Source organism: Sitophilus oryzae, unplaced genomic scaffold (assembly GCF_002938485.1).
Source record: "Sitophilus oryzae breed Bouriz unplaced genomic scaffold, Soryzae_2.0 scaffold_172_pilon_pilon, whole genome shotgun sequence".
NCBI lineage: Eukaryota > Metazoa > Arthropoda > Insecta > Coleoptera > Curculionidae > Sitophilus > Sitophilus oryzae.
Window position 1 is genome coordinate 8332018 of NW_022146424.1, and position 25020 is coordinate 8357037.

General features: G+C 31.4%; 1 protein-coding gene across 3 annotated transcripts in view; it reads left to right on the top strand.

The window, feature by feature from the left end:
• Nucleotides 1-25020, top strand: part of LOC115881496 (protein I'm not dead yet) — a 53267-nt gene that overhangs the window by 18028 nt on the left and 10219 nt on the right. Inside the window, exons 1-7 of one of the 3 annotated variants that reach the window (XM_030898995.1) lie at nt 3786-3946; nt 11319-11505; nt 11624-11825; nt 16544-16740; nt 16808-16962; nt 20142-20307; nt 23401-23581. In XM_030898995.1, the coding sequence (XP_030754855.1) occupies nt 3946; nt 11319-11505; nt 11624-11825; nt 16544-16740; nt 16808-16962; nt 20142-20307; nt 23401-23581 (1089 nt within the window). In that variant the 5' untranslated portion in view covers nt 3786-3945. Of the gene's footprint in view, nt 1-3785; nt 3947-6777; nt 6797-11318; nt 11506-11623; nt 11826-16543; nt 16741-16807; nt 16963-20141; nt 20308-23400; nt 23582-25020 lie in introns of those variants that run through there. The other 2 variants (XM_030898996.1, XM_030898997.1) reach the window with 2 other exon arrangements.

The following is a 25020-nucleotide window of genomic DNA, read 5'->3' on the forward strand; positions in this document are numbered from 1 at the left end:
TTATTCCACTAATTTCGAAGCTCTAAATGAAACTTAATTGAAAATTACTACCACTTATTTTGACCATTTGAATGCTTACATTGAAATTAGAGGAATAAACTCCTAAGTTAATTAAAACCATTAATTTAGTCCACTAATTTCGAAGCTCTAAATGAAACTTAATTGAAAATTACTACCACTTATTTTCACTTTCTGAATGCTTACATTGAAATTAGAGGCATACAATCCTAAGTTAATTAAAACCACTAATTTATTCCACTAATTTCGAGATTCTGAATGAATCTTAATTGAAAATTACTACCATTTATTTTGACCATTTGAATGCTTACATTGAAATTAGAGGAATAAACTCCCAAGTTAATTAAAACCACTAATTTAGTCCACTAATTTCGAGGTTTTGAATGGGGCTTAATTGAAAATTGCTGCCACTAATTTTGACGTTCTGAATTCTTACATTGAAATTATAGATACAAACTTCTACGTTAACTGAAACCACTAATTTTGATTAAACTTAATTGAAAATTACTACTACTTATTTTCACTTTCTGAATGCTTACATTGAAATTAGAGGCATACAATCCTGAGTTAACTGAAACCACTAATTTATTACACTAATTTCGAAGCTCTAAATGAAGCTTATTTGAAAATTACTACCACTTATTTTGACTTTCTGAATGCTTACATTGAAATTAGAGGAATAAACCCCTAAGTTAATTGAAACCATTAATTTATTCCACTAATTTCGAAGTTCTGAGTAACTTTCTGAACGCTTACATTGAAATTAGAGAAACATGCTTCTACGTCAATTCAAACCAGTAATTTATTCCACTAATTTTGAGATTCTGAAAGAAGCTTAAGGGTTTAAATCCTTAATCATTTTTGACTTTTGTTTGCAAATTTTTATAAGTTTCATAAACATCTGCCTGAGAATGAATATTTTTTTATTATATCAAACAAATACTTTTTCATTTGTTTTTGTTGTGTTCATGTGTTTTATATTTAGATTTTTGAATCTTCGGACTTTAAGAGCAATATTTTCATTCTTCGAAGTAATTTTAAGATACACGATATTTAACTCATTATTTTTTAGCTTCACTTTTTTATCACTTTATTTAACTTTTTGGCATATTTTTGCTTTAAATTTTTATCTATTTTAGTTATAAGTTAGTTATAAGAATAAATATATAGGTAGCCTTGGAAATTCGCACATTTTAATAATAAAAGTTTTTATTGAAATAAACTAATCTTTATAAAAATTAATACGACGGATTTCTTAATTAGTGATTATCAGAACTGCCGATAACCTCTGTTAGTCTGTTCGGTAGGCATTCTTCTAATGTCACGGTTAACTACCATCATTTTATTGATTCAAATTGAAGGTTAATGTTAAGGCTAATATGTCGGTAATAAATTAGTTTTAACTAATTTATTACTAATTACTTACCAAACTAACATTTGTTGATAAGTTAATATTGTATTAAATAAACTGTTTATGAATTGACGGTCGGTAGTTGTCAATTGAGTTCAGTTTTGTGTCAAAAAACGCCTTTTGCACGAATTCGGCACACTTTCGAGTACGTTTCCATTAAAATGGAGGTAATATTAAAAAAAGCTGAAGAAGCACTACAAGCGGTACTTCCACCAAAAAATTAAAACCATTTAGCAAAAGGAAAAAAAATGGCTTCGGTGGATGAGACAGAAAAATATTGTAGCAGGAGATGTCGATGAAACTGTCTATACCTATGTGGCGGATTCATCTCTCCAAAAAAATCCTTTATGGGTATTTCGCCACTGCACTGCAAGAAAATACTGCTTGTCAGAAGTTATGTTTACAGTTATAAAAATTTGCCTAACAAAGAAAAAAATGCTTAACGTTTCGGAAAGTTTATCTCTTTCCGTCTTCAGAAGCAAAAAAAAAATCAAAGCATAAAGAAAAAAACTATTTAAAATATTTAAATTCAACTATTCGAGAACACTTTACTTTTTTAAAACAGATACGTCTACAAGAAACCGTTGACGTTCTGTTAAAATGACATTATATCAAGTTAAACTTCAAAATTAACAATTACTATACTACCTGATAACAATTACTTAATAAGGTAAAACCAAAAAGCCCAAACTGTCTGTATGATTATTTTTAAATTTTACGTATGTTATGTTTATTTATGTTATGTTCTTTAAAATCAAAGAAGCGATTGCCATACACTAACCGAAATAATAATATATAATCAAAGAAGCGATAGCCTCTAAAAGAAAAATAAAAGAGGCTTTTTTAATTCAGTCTAATAAAAATAAATGTATTGCTCATGCATCTGTAGATGTTGGTACAATCGCTTTGTATGGCAATCCACCCGATTTCCTCTTACCGTCTGCAAGCTCACCGTAAAGGAGAGATTTCGGTAGGCAGTTTTCTTGCATCAAATCTAGTATTATAGATACTGCTCCATCTCGTATTTTAGTGATAGCTAGTGGCAATATGACATGGCCAGATATAGTTTTACATTGCGTGACGTTTAAAGGCTTAGGCTACTGGTTAAAAAAAAAACAAAAAAATATACCCTTTAAAACTAAATCTTAAATAACTTAAAAACCATTTATTTTAGGTATAGGAATATGTATAATCAAATAGTAACGAATTAAAAAACCTTTTTACTAGTGAAATAAAAAAAGTGGGTTTCCATTTAAAAAAAAATGATTTATGATAATTTTTTGACATTCAAACAATTTAATTTTTGAAATAGATAGCCACATGTCTTCTCTTTATGGCACAGTGGCTGTGGTAATCACTAAATTTGACGTTTAAGCTATATAGGTACATATTTTTGACAGGCAGTTCTTTTCGTCCACAAATTTTAAATATTTTTTTTCTCAAAATCAAAGTTCTAATTCAAAGTGAGGTTAATGTTAGGTATAGAGTGTTTAATATCAAAATTCATAAAATTTTACAGGGAATTTAAGTATGTAATAAAAAAGGGAGACACCCATTTGAAATAAGAAAGTTGTTGTCAACTTCCGGTATTTTGGAAAATGCCGCCATATTGAAAATATTTTTAATCCATAGATCTCGTGAAAAAATGATTTGCAAAAAATCTTCGATCTAGATGTTGTAGTTCTCTAGAAACTTCTAATGCACGCTCAGCTTGGGACACCCTGTATAAGGTACACAATGTATTTGAATATATAAGGAAAATATTTTACCAGTTACAGTTGAATTAGTTTCACAGTTAATGTGTTGAATATACGATGTCTATACAGACATCTCTAATACAGATAGTCTCTACGATGCTATAGCTCTACTTAACCGACGCATTTTCGAAAGTTTTCACTTTTGGTGCATTCCTGGAAAGTGAATGTTTTTGGTTTATATTTTGTTGATTCCGGGGCTATTATTTGCGTCCTATAAAAGTTCATAAATAAATTTATAGTTTCTTTTTTGCGACGTCTGGATTTTCTCCGGATTTCAGGGTTCATTTGTTCGGATTTCTGAGTTCACTTGTCCGGAATTTCCAAAAGCCTTTATGGAAACCCTAGCCTTTGACATAAACAAAAACACTTCTTTTTATTACCAAATGTCCTTATTTCAGCCGAGGTTTTCCCAAAGTATCTTTTCAAAATTCCCTTCTTTAATCAGCAAACTTTATAACAGGCCACGAAACTTGGACTGCAGATTTGAAAACATTTTGAAATTGTATGTTTTCTCGATTTCCTAAATGATAAACAATGACCAATTCGTTGTTATCTCGAAATTAGTTGAACTATAAATCGAGGAGAGAGCAAAAAGGAGATTCAGTATTTGTAATTCGTGACGACTTGAAGAAATAGTTTTATAACAAATTATTGAGTGCATAATTTTGAATGATTAAAGTGTAATAACGTGCGTAATTGAAATCAGTGTTTCAGACAATATTTTTATTTGTTTAATGTTTATAGTTGATGTTTTAAAAAAGTAAGTCTCTGAACTACATTATAGGAAAGATCACCATAAATCAGATTAAGGTCTTCATCTATCAGTTAGCTTTAGAGCTTTTCTTTCTAAATATATCATGCCATCATCAAAAAAACGTTGTGACAGTAACCTTTCATATATAGAGAGAATGTTTACAGATACAAAAATCTTACAGATGTTAATACATATACAAAAATCTATCTCCAAAAATTTCTCGCAAAAAAAATTGGATTTTTTTTAGTTTTTAGTTATAAACCATAATTTTATAATAATATTGGAACATAGGTAGTACATTAAATTTACAAGAAAAAAAAAACAGATCCAGAAAAGATCCAGTGGTTTTCAAAATGTAAGCAAAAAATCATTTTTTGGAAATTTTAAAAGTAAAATAACTCGATTATTTTGAACTTACGGGAAAAACGGTAAAGAGAAAATATGTTTCTTTTATCGAGATCTACCAGCCCTGAAAATGTTTGCACTTATTAGAAGACTCACCCTGTATATATAGGGTTGTTCGAACTGTAATCCGGAAACTTCAGCAACATATTTTACAGATAAAAATAAGTAAAAAAATCGTATAAATGTATGTCCTAAAATGCTTAGGTTCGGAGATACAGGGTGTAGAAGTTTCATTTTTATTTCAATTTTTTTCCAAATAATTTCTGAAGTAATGTCAATATTTGGATGACAGTTAGTAGTTTTATGACAGTAGTGTTTGGAAGTTTTTTGACATGAGAAATTTGATTTTGATGTCAATATGACTCCTATTTGTAGGGGCCGTCACCTACATTAGTTTTATATTTGAATAAGAAGACTAAGGAAGGAGCATAATGCTATCCATGTATTCATGCATGGTGGGCGGAAAAAGCACGCTAGGGTGGGGATCCTTGACAGTTCTGTTTGACGATTCATTTAACACATTTGAATTTGATTTGAAATTTTGTGGATTTGTCACTCTTTACGGAGCTTATTTTATGTTATTTATTATTTATTCTACTACTGATAGTTGTATAAAGGTAGTAAATCTAGATGGAAATTGTGGCAGAACTTAAATTAACAGTGACACTATCGCGATTTATCGAAAAATACTTTAAAATAGTTGGTTGTGTAGCGTGCGGTAGATCTCGGCAAAAATTGAGTGAAATAATGGAACAACTTTTCGCTAGTAAGTGACTATATAATATATATATACGTGTAGTAAACCGATCATTTATGAAATTCACTTAAATTAACTAAATTATATATTTTCTTGCATTTTAGCTTTTATTTACTACTTGTCAAAGATCAGATGTCAAAAGAATTTTGATACGTTAATTTGACTTACCTGCTTCAGTAGCGTATCGGATGTTTGTGTTAATAAATACTTATTATAACTTATCTATTTTTATTAGAATTATATATTTTTATAACAATTTTAATAACTACCAACATTTATTCACAACGTAAAATAAAATAACAAATTATTGAGTCTACCCCACGTCTTCCCTACATCATAGTTTTACATTTTTTAAATAAAATTAGAACGGCACTGATAAACCGGAATTTAAGTCGGCCATATTTGAGGCCCATCGCGGTGTACCTAAGATTTTTGATATGCTCCTTCCTTAGTCTTCTTATTCAAAGAGTTTTATCAAGGTTTTAACTGATTTGAAGAGTAATAACTTTTCGTCCGTACCTGTATAAAACTACTGAGTAAAAAAAATACATTTCGGTGACTTTTTATGTAAAAAATATCTCTGGGTGAAAAATCGCTACAAGCAACTGTTCTCAAGATATTTAGAATGGGACTAGCTCGGGGAATAGTCAATACATATCATTACTGACAAAAAATAAATATGTTGAGTAGATAGTTATTTGACTGAAATGAAAATTAAATTGTGAACTTTATTTTTTTTAAATTAATCATAAATTTTTCTTCGGAAAAATGACCATAAAACAGTTTCTGTTGCATTTTTGGCACAGAAACATGTCAAATTTATCATTTCAGTCTAATAACTATTTAGTCAACATGTTTAATTTATGTCAATTATGACATGTATTGTATTTCGATTCCAAATATCTCGAAAACCATTACTCGAGATTTTTTTTACGCAAAAACGTCATAAATGTATATTTTTTTACTCTGTAGTTTTATACAGGTACGGACGAAAAGTTATTACTTTTCAATCCAGTTAAAATATATGGTGGTTTATTAAAAATATATAGGTGGCGCCCTCTAGAAGTAGGAGTCAAATATATTGATATCAAAATCAAATTCCTCATGTCCAAAAACTGCCAGACAGCAATTTTCATCCAAATATTGACGTTACTTCAAAAATTATTTGGAAAAAATCTCGAAATAAAAATGAAACTTCTATACCCTGTATCTCTGAAACTAAGCATTTTAAGACATACATTTATACGAACTTTATTATTTATTTTTATCTGCAGAATATGCTACCGAAGTTTCCTGAATACAGTTCGGACCACCCTGTATATTCAGCGTAACAAACTGGAAACATGCAGGTGTATGGAAACTTCTGTTAAACAGTTATCATATTAATTTGATAATGTACGAGTATTTCAAAGGCTGTCGTTGAAGGTGGTTTTCAGTTAGTTGAATAATAATAACAGAGCGGTGGATACTTAGTTATCTTGAAATTGGTCAACATTTCAACATTATAGTCAGGATAACGTCAAAAAAGATTCAGTGTTCGTAAATGGTGACGACTAATTTTATTAATTTTGCAACTGTTTTTGTTTATAGTTTCTAAAATCTAATTTTGAAAAATTCAGTTTTAGTTATTTATAGTTAGGAAATTTTTTGGGCACTAAAATATTTCTATACTGTTTACAGTGGGTTTACAAAAAGTAAGTACATAATAAAGAGTTCATATTAATCAAATGATAATTACTTGATAAATTTAATTTTAATGAATGTATAAATAATTAAGTTGTTAGTTAATAAGTTAATATTGACAAATTATAACATTATGTAAGCTATGTTACCCGAGATCTTTTGTAGGATAAAATACCTAGTGGAGAAAGTGCTACGCGTGTTGAAAAATGTATTTATTAGGTGCGGATATAGAACATTGAAATCTATCTTAGAATATGTATTCTTTAAGTCATTCTCAATTTATTATTTTATTATTTTTATTACTTCTTCTAACTTATTTAGGTTACTTCCTTGCTACTAATAAAATCGATATTTATTGAATAATGTTCGATTCTTTTTTTAAACAAAACATATGATTTGTTAGAAAATAGTCGCCAATAGAAGATTAGGTCGATGGCTAGAAAAAAGGTCCTGAAACTTTTTTTCGTAAAGCCCCGGAAAATGGTTAGATATGACCCTAAAGGGCAATTTTAGGCAACCCGATGATATGAAGCCTTTTCGGATCACTACTGGCTCACCCTGTATACATGGGTAAACATATCGTAAGCTATATCTATCCTGAGATACAATGTGTTCTAAAAGTCATTGATAATCCATGAACCTGAATAGTGAAAAAAGTTCAGTGTATATTTCATTTAGTATTATTGATTAACCTGCATTATACCGGGATTATCACAAAATTATTACGTTTTTTGCAAAGAAAATTGCAATCTGGGCTATATTTTGGCGTCCGGTAGGTACCAGTAGCTTATTGAGTAATATTATTCTAGAACAATGATTATTTAAACAATGGTAAAGCTTAGGTAAAAATCAAAATTATTGTGATAAAAAAACAATCGGCTTGTTTTCGTAATAGAACAAAGCGGTTCAAAATCGATACATAGCATATGCATTTTAAAGATTTTTTTGCGGTTTGGTATAGTAGATTATGCAGGAACGCTGTTAGAAACTGATTTGTTTTGTTAAAACATTGGCAATTAAGATAATTAATGTACGAGCAATTTGCCTTGGGTCATTTATCTTAAACTTGTTAAATAATAAATTAGTTAACATGCGTGTAATATATTTTATGGTATTAACTGATACAGGGTGGCGCACCTCATTCGCCTCGGTTGATTATACGAAAACGAAAAGATGTAGAAACAATTTTTTATGGCTATATGTAGAGAGGCAATGGTACATAATTTAAAACTATTTTGGAATGTACCAATGTAGATCCATACCAAAGTTATATTTTTTCTTATGGAACACCCGGTATTTTATTTCATTTTTGGTTTTTTGTACCTTAAAAAAGGTATTTATTATAAGGGTTAAATATGTTTAAAAACTTTGGTTTTTGAGATATTTAAACATGTTTAAATACGCATGCTATAATAGAAAAGATTATGAACACCCTGTACATTACTTTTCCGAATTAATTCTTGTGCGGAGTTTAAAGGTAGAGAAATAAACTTTACTGAAAATTTTGATTGCTTCTTTAAATGTATACAGGGGTACCAAAAATTGCTGGTCTATTTTAAATATTTATTCTATATAAAAACTTTGCTATTTTTAATGCAACACTCTCTATATTTTAAAATAAGTCCAAGCATATTTAAATCCTCTTTCAAACTACATTAGGGTTTCTTATACCTATTTGGCTCAGATTTTGAATAAAGAGCGATTTTCAATAAATTTTCTAGTGACAATTAGTAGTTATTTTCAAAATCGAAATTATTTTATGGATTACATTTAAATTTACAGCAGTTTCCTTTTATTTAAAATACCTACAATAGTTTAATAAATAAGTATTTATTATTTTATCAAGAAAAACTAAGAAATATTTATTTGATTTATATTACAATGATTTGTAGATATATTGGATTTTCTATAAAAGAGCCAATGATGGTAAATTTATTTTCTTCATTTCCAACGACAGGTTCTGCCTAATATGTTTTTCATATACCACACTAACAGGTCTTGAAACTTTTTTGAAATAGGAAAAGTATTTTTTCAAAGGAACGCTTATGAGGGAAGTTCCTATTTGGATATCTTTGAGCATAAACCCTTCAGGCCAACAAGCAATTTTCCTTACAAAATAAAATCACTAGTGTAAAATCGCTATTTTTTGGGGCTTACTCAACCGGGTCTCACAATGCAAATTCACCTCAAATATCCATTTAGTTGGTCATTGGCAAGCACTCTCTCATTGTACATGAAAATAACAAAACAAACATTTACTGATCTGGATAAAATTGATAGTTAAATAGTAAGACTCACCCAGGGGTACTCCGCCCCCTAGCCACTGATATATTCTATTCAATATATCCCATTCCATATTTTCCATCTAATTCAAATATCATTCGGTTATATATTGGTTAATCATCTTCAACAACTAACTAGTGTCGCCTGAAATAGTATAGGGGCTTCCCCGGACGCAATTCTGCTGCTAAACAGATTCGCATCCCAATCGAATAGGTTAATTGGGGTACCTCACTAGTCTCTCTACCCCAACGCCGCATCGTGTCAATCGAGAAGACAAGGGAGAGCTCAAACTCTCAAGACCAACCTCGAACGCAAGACGTCACAAGAGGTTTTCTTCTGGTCAAACGACCCGTTGCCTTACAGTACAAAAGACTTTCAACCCCCAAATATCAGCTCTATGACAAAACACAACACAACAGCCGGCCGGCCTATCTACTACTGACCTGCCGCAGGCAAGCTAAGCCTCCTCTTACATCACAATTTTACCGGATCGTAAATATTTACATTACTTGCCAATGAATCATACTATTTTCTCTAATCGACTTTCAAATAGAGTGTTTTAGCATTACTAGATAAATAAATAGAGAGTTTCCGAATTATAAAACCATTATTATAACCAACTTATTTTCCAAGTTTTACACTAGTAACACATTCATTCCTTCCGCCAGCAGATACTGCTTTATTTTTCTTGATAAAATAATAAATATTTACTTATTAAACTATTGGTAGGTAAATTAAATAAAAGTAAACTGTTATAAATTTAAATAAAGTCCATAAACTAATGTCGATTTTGAAAATATCTACTGTCACTAGAAAATTGCCATGGCGACACCAGCCATCTTCATTGCCATTTTATTGAAAAATCGCTTTTTATTTAAAATCTGAGCCAGATAGGTATAAAAAAACCCTAATATAGTTTGAAACATCATTTAAATCTGCTTCTATTTATTTAAAAAAAATAGAGGGTGTATATTAAAAATAGGCCAGCAATTTTGGACACCCCAAAAGCGTACGTTTGAAGCGTAGCCACATTACCTTCCTTGTATACCGAACGGCTCTAGCATGGCAAGCTGTACCTTGCTACTCCCAAGGCTTTAAACGCTATATACAGGGTGATTCAGATTTTACTAGAATAACTTCAGGTATCGATAGAACTAACCGAAATAAAGATAGTTTGTATTATAAACCATACTTCAAAAACGCTTCCGATTGGAGTAAAATGGCGCCAAAATTTAAATTAAGTTCTCCAAGGTATGCTGCTAATTAAGTAACATTTTTCGAAAGCAGCTGAACTATGTTGTGGAAACTCTCGAAAACTAAGCGACATATCAAAAAAATTTAAAAACAAGAAAACTTAGTAAAAAGACGGAAGGTATAAGAAAAAAATACAAATTTATCCAGTAGCGTGCGACAAAAAAGTTCTACATGGTTCCGTGCAGTTGACACTCACAAAAACAACACCCTGTATAGCAATTAATCCATTTTTTTTCACACATATCAGCCACGTTACCCTTTGCATTTAACCAAACACTTGCATATTTAGATCCTCTGGGTTACGAGTAATAAAATAAAAACCGAAAAATAATTCAAATTTTAGTGCCATTTTACTCAAAGCGGAAGCGTTTTTGGAGTATGGTTTATAATACAAACTATCATAATTTCGGTTAGTCCTATCGATACCTGAAGTTATTCTAGTAAAATCTGAATCACCCTGTATACGGGAGCTATTGTTATTATTAATATCTTTAAATATCTCAAAAACTAAAGGTTGTAAACGTATTTAATCTTTATTATAAATGCCTTATTTTTGGTCCAAAAATGCAAAAATGAAATAAAATAGGTACCGGGTGTTCAATAAGATAAACTATAACTTTGATATGGATCTTAGTTCTGACACACTCTGTACATTTCAAAATAATTTTTAAATTATGCACATTCCCTTCCCATATATACCCGTAAAATAGTTCCTACATCTTTCCGTTTTCGTATTATTTTCGTATTACTTTGTCATTTTAAAGGCAACTGTAACGTCGTTTTTTAATCGTGTGGTTTTTCTCATCATAATATTAAAAAGTTTTATTGTTTGATTTGATTACTTACTAATAGACAATTTTTCTGTTTTTATAATACGAATATGTCAAATCTGTGCCAGTAAAAGTATTTTTTTGTAGTATATTTGAGTATCTTTCATATTTAAAAAACAATTTTTTGGTTCGCGGTTTTAAAGTTTCCTTTTTTCATTTGTTTCAGTGAAATCTTTGGCAGATATCACCGTCACCATGGCAAAAAGCCGCAGTCTCTTGATCAACGCCATCAAAGTGTACTGGAAAACTCTTTTTGTCATCATATGGCCCTTGGTACTTGTTCCTGTATTTATTTTCGATAACGTAGCATCTTTACGATGTCTATATGTAGTCCTCCTCATGGCTGGTTATTGGTGAGTAGATTTAGCAATATTTATTTCTAATACTCCCAATAGCAAACTATGACCTATTAAGGGTTTGTTATCATTCAAGATTTAACTAATATTAATATATTGAACTTTCTTTGTCCAGGGTTTTCGAAGCATTACCTCTGCCAGTTACATCGATGATACCCATGGTTTTGTTTCCGTTAATGGGTGTTCTGGATTCAGATAAAGTGTCTTTGTGTTACTTAAAGGAGACAAATATGATGTTCATAGGTGGTCTAGTGATCGCCATAGCTGTGCAACATTGCCATTTGCATAGAAGGGTAGCACTACACGTAATCAAAATGGTAAGTCAAAAGACATTATACAGGGTTGTTCACCACATACGACACGGAGTATTGTAGCTAAACGATTAGATTTTTACAAATTGTAAGTTTTGGGTTGGTTGAAGGACTATTAGAGCTACAATTTAAAAATATTTTTACAACATACAGAGTGTCCCAAATCAATAAAAAATATCAAAGTTGTATTTTTTTAAATCGAACACCCAGTATATTATTACATTTTTAGTTTCTATGATTAAAATAAAAGTAAATTTGATTAAGGTTTATCACCCTTAAACCTTACCGTTTTTGAAATATTTTCAATTTTGTGAAATTGCAGTAAAAATTTCAAGGCTTCATTTCTCCAAGGCTATCAAAATTTTTAATACTAAATATTTACTGAAGTTTAATTATTGATTAGTTATTGTGTTGCAATAATAAAAGTAATACTACTTCATACAGAGTGTCTAAAAATTTATTTTAAATAATTTCTAGCTTTAAACGGCAATAACTTGTTTAATTTAAATGGAACACCCTGTATATTTTAGGAGAATCAGATGCACAATTTAATTGTCCATCAAATTTTATTATACCATTTTTTACCTATCTCTTCAAGTTTTCGTAGAAAATACGTTTTTTAATAATTAAGACCTCATTTATCAACATACCCATGGAATATTGACATTTTAGACTGTTTTTAAAACAACAAAATGTACAAAATGTACAGGTGCTAAAAATGATAATATTACCAGCCTATTTGTATACAGAAATAAAACTATTTCTTTTTTTTTAATCTTTATAAAAGACTGTACCATTAATTAAATATACCACCAGTATTTCCGTCCAAATATTAATTAATAACATATTTAATTGTGTTAGTTAATAAATTATTCTAAATAAATGGGGATTTGGAATCCGAAATCAATATAATAATAAGTTATGAAAATGAACATCTCTGTTGTTATAAATGAGCATTCGTCAAAAAATGAAATAAAATTTTTAAGGTGTTACTTTTTACCACACTGTCTAATATACATACAAAATTCAGTTTTTAGTATTTGGAGCAATTATTATTAATCAATGCAAGCAGTCCATTAATGTAGTTTGAATACTGGAATCATATTAGTTGGTTCTTTCTACAAATATTTAAACATTTTTTTTAATTTTATAATGACATAAACGAACTATATCGACAATATTGGTATCTGTACCCTTTAACAGTTTGTTACATCTTTAAAAATAATCTAAAATGTCAATATTCCATGGGTATATTGATAATTGAGGTCTAAATTATAAGAAAATGCATTTTCTACGAAAACCTGAAGACATAGGTAAAAAATGATATAATATAATTTGATAGACAATTAAATCGTGCATCTGATTCTCATAAAATATACAGGGTGTTCCATTTAAATTAAAGAAGTTATCGCCGTTTAAAAACTAGTTATTATTTAAAATAAATTTTTAGACACTCTGTATAAGATAGTATAATTTTTATGATTGCAACACAAAATTTAGTAAATAGAAATACTTCAATACAATATTTGGTTTTAAAAACTTAAATACGCCTAGAGAAATAAAGCATTATAATTATTACTGTATTTTGACAAAAACCTAAATATTTCAAAAACGGTAAGATTAAAATGCGGCAAACCTTAATCAAATTTACCTTTATTTTAATCGTAGAAACTAAAAATGTAATAATATATAGGGTGTTCCATTTAAAAAAATACAACTTTGATATTTTTTATTTATTTGGTACACTCTGTATCTTGTAAAAATATTTTTAAATTGTAGCTCTGATCTGTAGTCCTTCAACAAACCCAAAACTTACAATTTGTAAAAATTAAATAGTTTAGCTACAATACCCCGCGTCGTATGTGGTGAACAACCTTGTATTATTTCGTGAAATCTTTTTATACAATACGATCGACAAAACGGCGTCAAAGACAGCTGGAGATGGATAATCGATGATAATTTTGGCGAGGTCAAGCCCTAAACGTCATTTACTTGGCCCGTACTTTTCTTTATGTTTTTAAGGCGCTTACTGCCAGTTGGCCTTAAGAAGAGTGTAATTTATTTTAGTATTGAGTAAAAATGATTTTAAATGGTGTAGTTTAAAATTCGAGAAAAAAAAAGAAAATAGATTTGTGTATCCGGAAAGGGGATTTTATCTTTTTTTTAATCTCTCTTTAATTAGTGTTAATTGTTGACAAATTTTATGTCAATTTGACCTCTCCAAAATTATCATCGATTGTTATTCCCAGCTGCCGTTGACGCCGTTTTTTTCGATCATACGGAATCTTTGGGTCTTTTGAGTTAATTTTAAGATATATAATATGTACATAATAATTTTGTGCTTTATGTGTACAGGGTCAGTAAGTATAGACCATCTAAATACCTGATAGGGTTTTTATTTCAGGACAGATCTTGTATTTCTAATTATTTTTTTAAGGAAGATTGAAAAATTATATATTTTATTTATTTATTAATATCTCTGAAATTACCGAAATATATTTACTTGTATCTTAGTATTATGTAAAGTGATCTGAAACGAAGCCAATAATGCAATAATATACAGCGTGTTCCATTTGAAAAAATAATCCCGATCAACTCACACCGAGACTCACTTTTTTGAGCTACCCTACCCTATACAGGGTGGTCCGAACTGTATTCCGGAAACTTCAGCAGCATATTCTGCAGATAAAAATAAGTAAAAAAGTTCCTATAAATGTATGTCCTAAAATGCTTAGTTTCAGAGATACAGGGTGTAAAAGTTTCATTTTTATTTCAATTTTTTCCAAATAAGTTCTGAAGTAACATCAATATTTGGATGGAATTTGTTGTCTGGGAGTTTTTTGATATGAGAAATTCGATTTTGATGTCAATATGGCTCCTACTTGTAGAGGGCACCACCTACATATTTTTAACTCGTTTGAAGAATAATAACTTTTTTGTCCTTACCTGTATAAAACTACTAAGTAAAAAAATATACATTTACGACGTTTTTAACGTAAAAAAGATCTCTTAATAAAAATCGCTACGAGTAATAGTTCTCGAGATATTTGAAATCGAAATTATCAATACCTGTCATCATTGACATAAATTAAACATGTTGACTAAATAGTTACAAGACGGCAATCATAAATTTGAAATGTTTTTGTGCCAAATCATCACCAATAATAATTTTTTCGCAGAAAATTTTATGATTAATTTAAAAAAAATAAAAAATTTCCAAATTTATCTTTTTAGTTCAATAACTATCTGCTCAACATGTTTATTTTTTGTCAATAATGACATGTATTGACTATTTCCATTCTAAATATCTTGAGAAGGGTTGCTTGTAACGATTTAAAAAAAAATACAGAAATGTATATTTTTTCACTCAGCAGTTCTATACAGGTACGGACAAAAAGTTATTACTCTTCAAAACAGTTAAAATACATGTAGGTGGCGCCCTCTACAAATAGGAGTCATAATGACATCAAAATCAAATTTCTCATGTCAAAAAACTATCAGACACCAATTTTCATCCAAATATTGACGTTACTTCAGAAATTATTTGGAAAAAATCGAAATAAAAATGAAACTTCTACACCCTGTATCTCCGAAACTAAGCATTTTAGGACATACATTTATAAGAAATTTTTTACTTCTTTTTATCTGCAGAATATGCTCCCGAAGTTTCCGGAATACAGTTCGGACCACCCTGTAGAACTTAAAATATTTTCCTGAAACATATCTTCGTACATACTTTAGGTTTACACTTAAACAAAATTTTCAAGTTTTTTATTCTAGATACACGACGCACTATTACCGGACCCTGTATATGTTTTACTTTAAATATCAGAGTAATGATTAATAGCAGTGCCCTTTACGTGCAGTCTACTTGACATGACCTATCATGTTATATTAACCTCAATTTCATCCATTTACATAGTTTAATTAATATCAAGCTCTATACCGGCTTTCGAGTTTAATTTCTTCGGATGGAAGAAATGAACATTGATGCAAAAAGTTCTGCAATAATGAACAAATCCACTGCTTTACTAATTCAGTTGAGGATCTTCCTAACCTGATTGATGCTAGCCCACCAAAAGATAGAGGGTGATGAAAAATCAAATAATTTAGCTAGAACAAAAGCGAAGTACCAGCCCACCAAGAAGGTAATAAAAAAAACGATCTAACTAGAAATCCTTTTCTAGCTAGATCCACGAGCTGAACCAGAACCGTTCTACTTCCCAATTGAAAACCAACTTAAAGTAGAACACAAGAAACTGGAAGACTCCATCCGTAATCTGAAATGGAAATCTTCCAACTGTCTAAGACACTCGAAGAAATTTCTCAGAACTCACGACCGAAAAAATCAAAGATTTTCCTAGGTTTAAGTAAGAACAATTGTCAGATTGTCACGGGGTTTTTAACAGAATACTGTTGTCTTAATGAATACCTCAGTAGATTGAAACTAAGACACAACGGCGAATGCAGATTCAATGGGAATGGAGTAACACCAGGACAACTCATCATTGAGTGCGCCGAGACGACAACCATTCGTGCTATAAAGTTTGGTACGACAGATATCGAAAATGGAGAACTAACATCTGTAGAATCATTTGAAATATTGGCTTTTGTCAGTGCCCTTAGACTGTATGATGTAAATTAACTTCCCCACCCCCTTACAATCTATAATCTACAAATTAGTTGGAGACGGGGTACTCAGTTTTGTTTTCTTTTCTTTGTAGGTCGGCTGCAGCCCGAGAAAACTGAACCTAGGCCTGGTCACCGTCACCATGTTCGTCTCCATGTGGATCTCCAACACGGCGGCCACCGCCATGATGGTGCCCATCGTCCAGGCCACCCTCAAGGAGCTGGAGGAGCAGGGCATCGGCGAGATGTACGAGAACCCCTTCGCGGACGCAGCGAACCAGTCCGAAAAAAGGTTGATTGTTGTCGGCTGTGGCAGAGAAACGAATCAATTCAACGCAATGCCTTGTTTCTTGTTGTAGTCCGATGAAGGCTCCAGACCGGGAAGAAGAGGGCGAGGAGATCGAGAAGAGGCCGACCAAGCAGACCATGTGCTACTTCCTGTCCACTGCTTACGCTGCCTGTATCGGTGGAAATGGGTGTCTGATTGGTAGCGGCACGAATCTCACCTTTAAAGGTAAGAAATTGATGCAATACAAGGCTTGTCTTTTATATTTTGCCTATAGAAGTAGAAAAAAAAACAGTAGATGAATTTTAAAACAGTATTATTTTTCGATGTATTCTCCACGAATTGGAACCAATTCTGAAAGCAGTTATTCCACTAGCTTGTTGGTACCTTCAAAATTGCGTTGGTTGACTGCATCTTTTGGGGGCAGCAGTTGTAATTAATTAATTAATTTTTGGAAAATGAAAAAAGTCGTTAGTACTTTGGTCATGATAGGGTTTCCATACGTCCGGATTTTTAAAGTGCTCGGTGCGGTCCGGCCCGGATTTGGGAAAGCGTCCGAGAAACCTGATCGCAAAAACAATTTAACTTAGTTCAAATATTTTACCATTTACCTGGAAAGTGAATGTTTGTTTGGTTTATATTTTGTTGATTCCGGGGCTACTATTTGCGTGCTATGGATTTTTTTCTTCCTTTTTTTTTGAGGGGGGGGGGAAATCTGTCTGCCTGACATTTTTCCCTTCACACTACACACACTTCTTCCCGACACTACCTGTCTGACGGCAGGTAGTGTGTGATTTTTACCCACTAAAAACTCGCCTCTAGTTACGTTCTGCCAATTGATAGAGGAACTACCGGTAGGTATTACTTCTCACCCCCTGGCTTTTGTCTTAGGTGCGTTGCCTGCTCTCCAGTCTGTTCTTCTCTTTTTGTGAGATTAATTTTTTCGCCATATCGGAGATAAGCTTCCAGTGGTTTTCGCTTGCCAGCATGAGCCTGAGGAGATTATCAGGGGTAATCTTTTCTCCTATTTGCACTTTTGTGGTAGTGCGTAGTTCCTGCCATCGGAAGCTTGGAAAAGGGTATGCTCTGCCGGAAAAAAGTATGTCATCAAAATTCCCACAGTAGAGGCATTCCGGTGTATCTTCCAGTTTAAATCTGTACAAGTAAGCCTGAAAACAACCTGTCCAGAGAGTAGATGAGCGAGGTGGTAGTTAATGGTTGCGTCCTATGGATAGATGATATTAATTATTGTGTGTCAATGACAATCGGTATAAAGCTGGTTACACAGCTTTGCAAAATCGTTCCTCAAAACTTTTGTACGAAACTGTTTCGCGGAACGCGGAACAAGGTGAGGCGCTAGTTTTTTCGAAACAATGACAAATTTCAATTGGGTTGTCCGCTGTCCATATCAGATAAGTAAATAAACATATATGTATAGGCTATCAATTTAGACTCATAGTACACATGCTCGTCCCCTGTAATAATGTAATAATTAACAATTATAATTAATAATAAATTTAATCCAATGAATTTGAGAACAATTTATTTTAAAACAAATTATAGAGTGACAAAATTACATTTTTCATTTCGTTTCTAGCATACCCTAAAACTTTTCTATTTAAGATTTTTTTCAAATAAAAAAGATATTGACCTTCTCCGGAATTTCCAAAAGCCTTTATGGAAACCCCAGGTCAGGACTGTATGGAGGGTGGTCTAACAATCTGATGTTTTCTTGCTTTAAAAACTCGTGGAGGATTATTCGTCGTAAGCTTGTTTCATATAGTCGCGAATCGTGAATTGCGATTTTGAGAAACTGCTCTCATTGGTCCAATTTTACTGATCATGGCGGCGCTGTCAGAAATTTTAAGATTTGGCGATTCGCAAGATTTAAAATTTGGTGGGCGGGAAAGTTAAAGTGTTTTCAACTTTTTGCGAATATTCGCGCGATTTTAAGGTACGCGTTTGTGCAGAATGGTGTTGTGATCCGGTTATCGATTATTTTGACGACGCTGCCGCAAAGTAACTGAAAGCATTTCTCCAGTTGAAATGGGTTCTCCTTTGGTTCTCGTGCATAATATGTTTTTGATATATATGGTGACAATTTTTCGACTTCAACCAAGTTATCAAACTCCTATAAAGACAATCTGTGAAAATTCCTAAATTTTTTCTCATTTTTTTTCCTTATTTCTTGAATTAAATTGCAACAAGCACCTTGTTGCTTACGAAATTTGAATATTTTACATGTCCCAAATGGTCCATAAATGACCTATAAACCTGTGCTATAAAGCCGTTCTCTTCTACGTTTTAACAATAAATAAATGGCAATTTTGCACCTTATTCTATTCCAATCCCACAATCGTATTCGATATTCATAATTATTAAACAAATTTAAACTCATATTGTATGCTATAAAATATAAAATAAAGATCGTAAACACGAATAAATATGTATAAAAAAATTAAGTTATCTCAGGTTATGATTTTTTTGGTAACTTTCAGTGGAGCAAAAATGAAATGTCCCTAAAAATTCGCGACTGTATGAAATAGGTCCAAATTTTGCGAATATTTTTTGGCGAATCGCTTTTCGCAATTCGCGATTCGCGTCTATATGAAACGAGCTGTAGAGGATTGGTTTTCCGAAACTCAGCAATTACTCCCGGTAAATAAATATATATGTACCAATCAGCAATAACAGTTTGCTGTGGTTTGGTTTTGTTTGGTTTGGACCAACGACTGCTTTTGAGATAAATGTCGCCACAATATTTTTGAAAATACTCCGAGGACGGACATCTTCTGTCGATTTTGGTTCATATCGGAACACCCAAACAGTCGATTGACATTTCCGGATTCAAAATTTGATCCAGAATTCAATTCAACTGACTCTAATTGATTTTTGTTCTTCCGTCAAAGATGCGAGAAACTTATTTCCAACGAGAAATTGAATTTTTACGGACAATTCTTCATGTAAAATTTTTGGAATTGAAGTTATTGAAATGTCAATTGATGCTTCAATTTCGATATATGTGATATGTCGATCTTCTTAGATCAGCTTACGTACAGCATCGTCGTGAAAAATAATCCATCCGCGTTTCTTTTAACAATCAGAAGTTCAATTTTAAATATATGAGCCATTGCGTACCACAAGGTTCTATCCTTGACTCTATATATTCTATTTATTGCATATTATTCTATATCCTCATATTTGCTATGCAGATGATGCCTATTATGCAGGCACAAAAATATTAAAGAAAAAGAACTAATAGTAAGTAGATTATCCTTAAAGCTGAAAATTGGTTTTCTGGCAACCAATTTCTATTCAAAAAATGCCAACAAAGATTTTCTCTTGCGATATGCATAGCCATGGCACAAGTTAACATTCTTTGAATGTGGAATTGTATAATCTTTCAGGCATCTACGAAAGTCGGTTTGAAGAGAGTCCAGGCGTGGAGTTTGCAAGATGGATGTTCCTAAATGTTCCTCTAATGTTGATTATGATGTGCCTTACCGTTGCCTGGCTCCAATTCTGGTTTATGGGCCTGTTCCGTCCCCAGTCAGAAGACGCCAAGAAAATCAAGTAAGGAATTTATAAAATGTATTTAAGGCTGCACTTTATTTCGTCAAAAAACTTGGAATGGATTAAAGTATTAATGTAAGATTACTTGTTATGAGAGTAATGCTTCATTCAGAACCTCGCAATTAGTGGTATAAATTAGTGGTTTCAACTACACTTTTAGTTTACAATCATTCACAATATTTAAAAAACAAATTAAAATTAATAGAATATCTTAGCAACAGCTTGCGTTAATCAGTTGTATCCATAAAGAAAGCCTAATAAAACAATCAACTTTTGATTTCTAACCATCATTTCTCTTGACGGAAGATAATCAAAGACCAAAATGATATTTCTCGCAAATTTTGAAGTATAATTCGTGGAAAAGTTACAGTACATCTGCTGGATCTGTGTCTATGAAAGGAATGCGGACAAAAAACATTTAAATAAACAAAAATATATTATTATTTTATACGTCGAGTGCGTCACCGCAAATCGCTCCGCCCACTCATTTTATTGGCTACTTGCAAATTTGTTGAATTTTTATTGATGGGACGCGTCGTCTATTTTTTTACGAAAAACATCGAGAGAATATCGTTTCCCCTCTCACGGATACCCCGTAGCTACAGAACGGACAGACGTACTGTAGCTAAATAAATGCATGAGCGGAGTGTTTTGTGGTGACATACAACCACGTGGACTCTTTGCCGCTTCTATATAGGGAACGATTTATAAAATATATTGCTGTTTATTTAAAGTTTTTTTTGTCCGCATTCTTGTTCGACTTTACTATTAACTTTTTTAGTCTACAATTACGAGTATTATTATGAAGTTAACCCATATCATATTTTATACTTACAACAGAAGAGCTATACAGGGTGTCCCAGAAATAAGTGCAAGTATTTTAAGGGGTGGTATTATAGATCTCGATAAAAGAAACATATTGTCTATTTCAATCGTTTTTCAAATAAGTCCAAAATAACCAAGTTATTTTACTTTGAAAATTTTCGAAAAAATGATTTTTTCTCAAATTTTAAAAACCACTGGATCTTTTCTGGATTTTCTTTCTTGTAAATTTAATCTACTACCTATGTTGCCATATTATCAAGGAATTATGTGTTTTAACTAAAAACTAAAAAAAATTCCAAAAGTTTTTTCAAAAAATTCTGAATTTTCAAAAACTTCCTTTTGCGAAAAAAAAACTCATAGGCGTGTTTCAGGGGTTGAACTATACTACCACTTAAAATACTTGCATTTATTTCTGGGACACCTTGTATAACATAAGTGTATTAAAATCTTTATGGATGTTACACACTGTACATACTTATTCATACAAACGTAATTACTGCAAATACAAATTGAAGTTAAGCTATTTAATTTGTATATTTAAATTATTTGAGTTTATTTAAGAGTTAAGTTTAAATAATTACACTGTGTTAGATTATTAAATTTAGCAACTGTGGTTTTCCCTAACGATTTCTTAATTATTCAGCTGCATATGGTCGAGGCAATATTCGTATTTTTAGTAATAAAAGTGTGTTTGAAATACCGCATATTTGAATAAATGATGTCGCAGTAGTCTTTGTCGTGTTATTATGAGCTTTAAATTGCAAGAATATTTTGACTAAAAATGATCATGCTTCAAAAATATCTCAGTATACATTATTTCATTATGATTTTTGGAATAGTAATTTTAAGCTAAATCCACAATGGGAAAAATACCGGGTGCGTCTCAAAAGTGGCTTTAACTGTATACCCTGCTGGCAAGAGAAACCTTCGGTCGGCGTTTGCATGTATAGGAGTGAATCGCTATGGCAATCTAGTAAGTCGGATAGAGCAAAAATACGAACTATTTATTACATAATCACTTAATTTGCCGCTAGATTCCATGCGCTTGGAAAAATAGTTGCCTTCTGTCTTTATTCAGTACATCTTATTTTACTAAGCGTGTTGACTGTACTCTTCGTACACACGAAAGTTGGCGCCCAAGACCAGAAATGCCGACCTTTAGTATACTATATTTACTATTTTGGCTATAACTTTTTTATTTTTTCAGACCAACAATCGAGATTTGGTATGTTAGTATATGACATAAATTAGAATTAATTGATGTATTCAATTGTATTTGGTCAGTTCCTGTTTCACCGGAAATGACATCCTCAGTATGTTTTTACATTAATCGATAGAAAATGACACTCTGAATAGAATGACATATCATATGTCAATTTTTGACATTTTCGCATATGGTTTATTTGAAATTGTAACATGCGGTTCATAATGATATTTGAAGCATGCGGTAACATGTGGTTCATTCGAAATACCAAGTGTGTGGTACTAAATTATTTGTAAAAAATGCTTTTTCCAAATATACTAATAAGCCAAACCCCATTTGGAAAAATCGAGATACGATTAAAAATACGGTTTGGGCATCTTATAACAGGTCCGGACAAGACACGAAAATCATCGATGATCAAATCTATTTTTTCAATGCTCTTTGATTAAAAATTAGTGTTTTAACACATCCATGGCACTCTAGATTGAAATTTAAAATACGCTTTTTTAAGCGAAAATTTCAAAAGTTGACATATGATATGTCATTCTATTCAGAATGTCATTTTCTATCGAATAAAGTAAAAATATACCGGGGGTGCCATTTAAAAATCAAAAGTTGTAGTCATTTCCGATGAAAGAGGAAATGACCAAAAACAATTGAATACGTCAACCAATTCTAATTTATGTCATATACTAACATACCAAATCTTGTTTTTTTGTCTAAAAAAATGAAAAAAAGTTATAGGGGTGAGCCACTTTTGAGTCGCACCCGGTATACAGCATTACATTTTATATTACAAAGATTTTACCTACATCTTTTGTATAGAAATTAGAAATATAGTTAAATCAAGTGGTCCATCACTGTAATTCAAAAGTAGATTGTTTTCCTATGATTGGGTGCCATCTAACGAATTCACACAACCTCTCTCTGTATAGATTACAGATAAGAGGCTCTAGGTTTGTATACCTAAATTAAGCAAAGTAAAAATAAAACTATATATTTTCAAGCATTTTTGCTTGAACTATAGTGATGTTTTCAACTATAAAACTTTTAATACTTTTCAGAGTAGGAGTTCAAGGAGAACAAGTAGCTAAAAAAGTAATTTCCAGAAAGCTAGATGAGATGGGACCTATGTCTTTCCACGAAAAAGCTGTAGGATTGTTATTTATCCTCTCAGTTATGCTCTGGTTCTTTAGGAAACCTCAATTCATTGTTGGATGGGCAGAATTGATCACACAGCATAAAGTAAGTAATTTTTTTGATATGCGTTTACATATATTATTTCGGCTATGATAAATACAGTTAAGATTGGAACTTTTATATTACAACAGCCAAAGAAAACACTAGCAAAACCACTTTTATTTTTTTTAACTTTAAGACGCCACCGAGGACGCCACTTTTTTACCACTTTACTTTTAGACGCGTGTTTCGCTAACCATTTAAGCATCATTAGCAGATGATTAAAACTAATTAGTAAAAATAGTTTCCATCTTCTGCTGGTAATGCTAACATGGTTAGCGAAACGCATATCCAGCATTAAAAGTCAAGTGTTTTGGTGTACGAAGATTGTCAATATATAAAAAAAAACAATCCTCGTATTGTGGTAAATTGTTTTTTATTTTGTTTAGTTAATGATTATAAATAAATTTGTCAGATATAAATGGTATTTCAGTCATTTCAAATGTATGACTGGAATTATCAGAATTCTGCTAAAAATATCAAAAACCAGTTTATAAATGAATCAAATCACGTCATGACGTCATGCTGAAAGTTTTAATTATTTTCTTAAAAATTAATATCAGTATATAAACAATGCGATTTACGATGTATACAAACCATAATAATTAGTTATTTACTAGAATTTTTCATGGAATTCCAATTTTAAAGCGGATAGATCAAAGAATGATTGTCAATAACAACCAATTGACCCATATGTCATATGTCTTCCGTCTCAAAGTTCTAAGCCGTGCACGGCAAAAGTTCAATTTGCCATTGTTTACAGCAGAATATATTTGGCGAAAACATAACATAACAATACTTACTACAAGCTTAATACGTTAAATTGATTGTAAACAACATAACAGTTGCATGCGGCAAATTTGTTTATTACTAATTGAATAATTATGATACAACAAATTTTTAAACCTAAAAACAGTAAAAGTATAACTTTGATTTATATCGTAATTAAGTATTTGTTTATAATGATCTATAATGCCCGGTCATTTCAAACGATTTTAACTTTTATTAATTTTAAATTAAAAAATAAAGACATCTATAAATAATTTATAATTATACTCGCATGATTTAGTTAATGTATTTGGACTTACCCACTGCCTGACGTTTGTTTGCATTTAATAAAGACAAAAAGTTCATTATGTTTTATTAAAATTTATACGGGGACAGTCTAAAGAGTTTTTAACCTAAACATGAAATAGCTAGACCAGTGGCGGCTCATGACCCGTGTGACTGGGTAGGCGACAAAATTTTAGTTGTGTCTGTTTGCCCCCCCCCCCCTTCGGATTCTTTTATTTCTGTGGCGTGTTCTGAAATATAACCGGTTATATCATTTTTAATAATCTTGGACAACCTCGAAAAATGTTTCCAATTTGCTTTAAACGTTTTTTGAATTTTCAAATAAAAGTTTTAAATGCTATGTATAATGAATCATATGAAATACCCCTTAA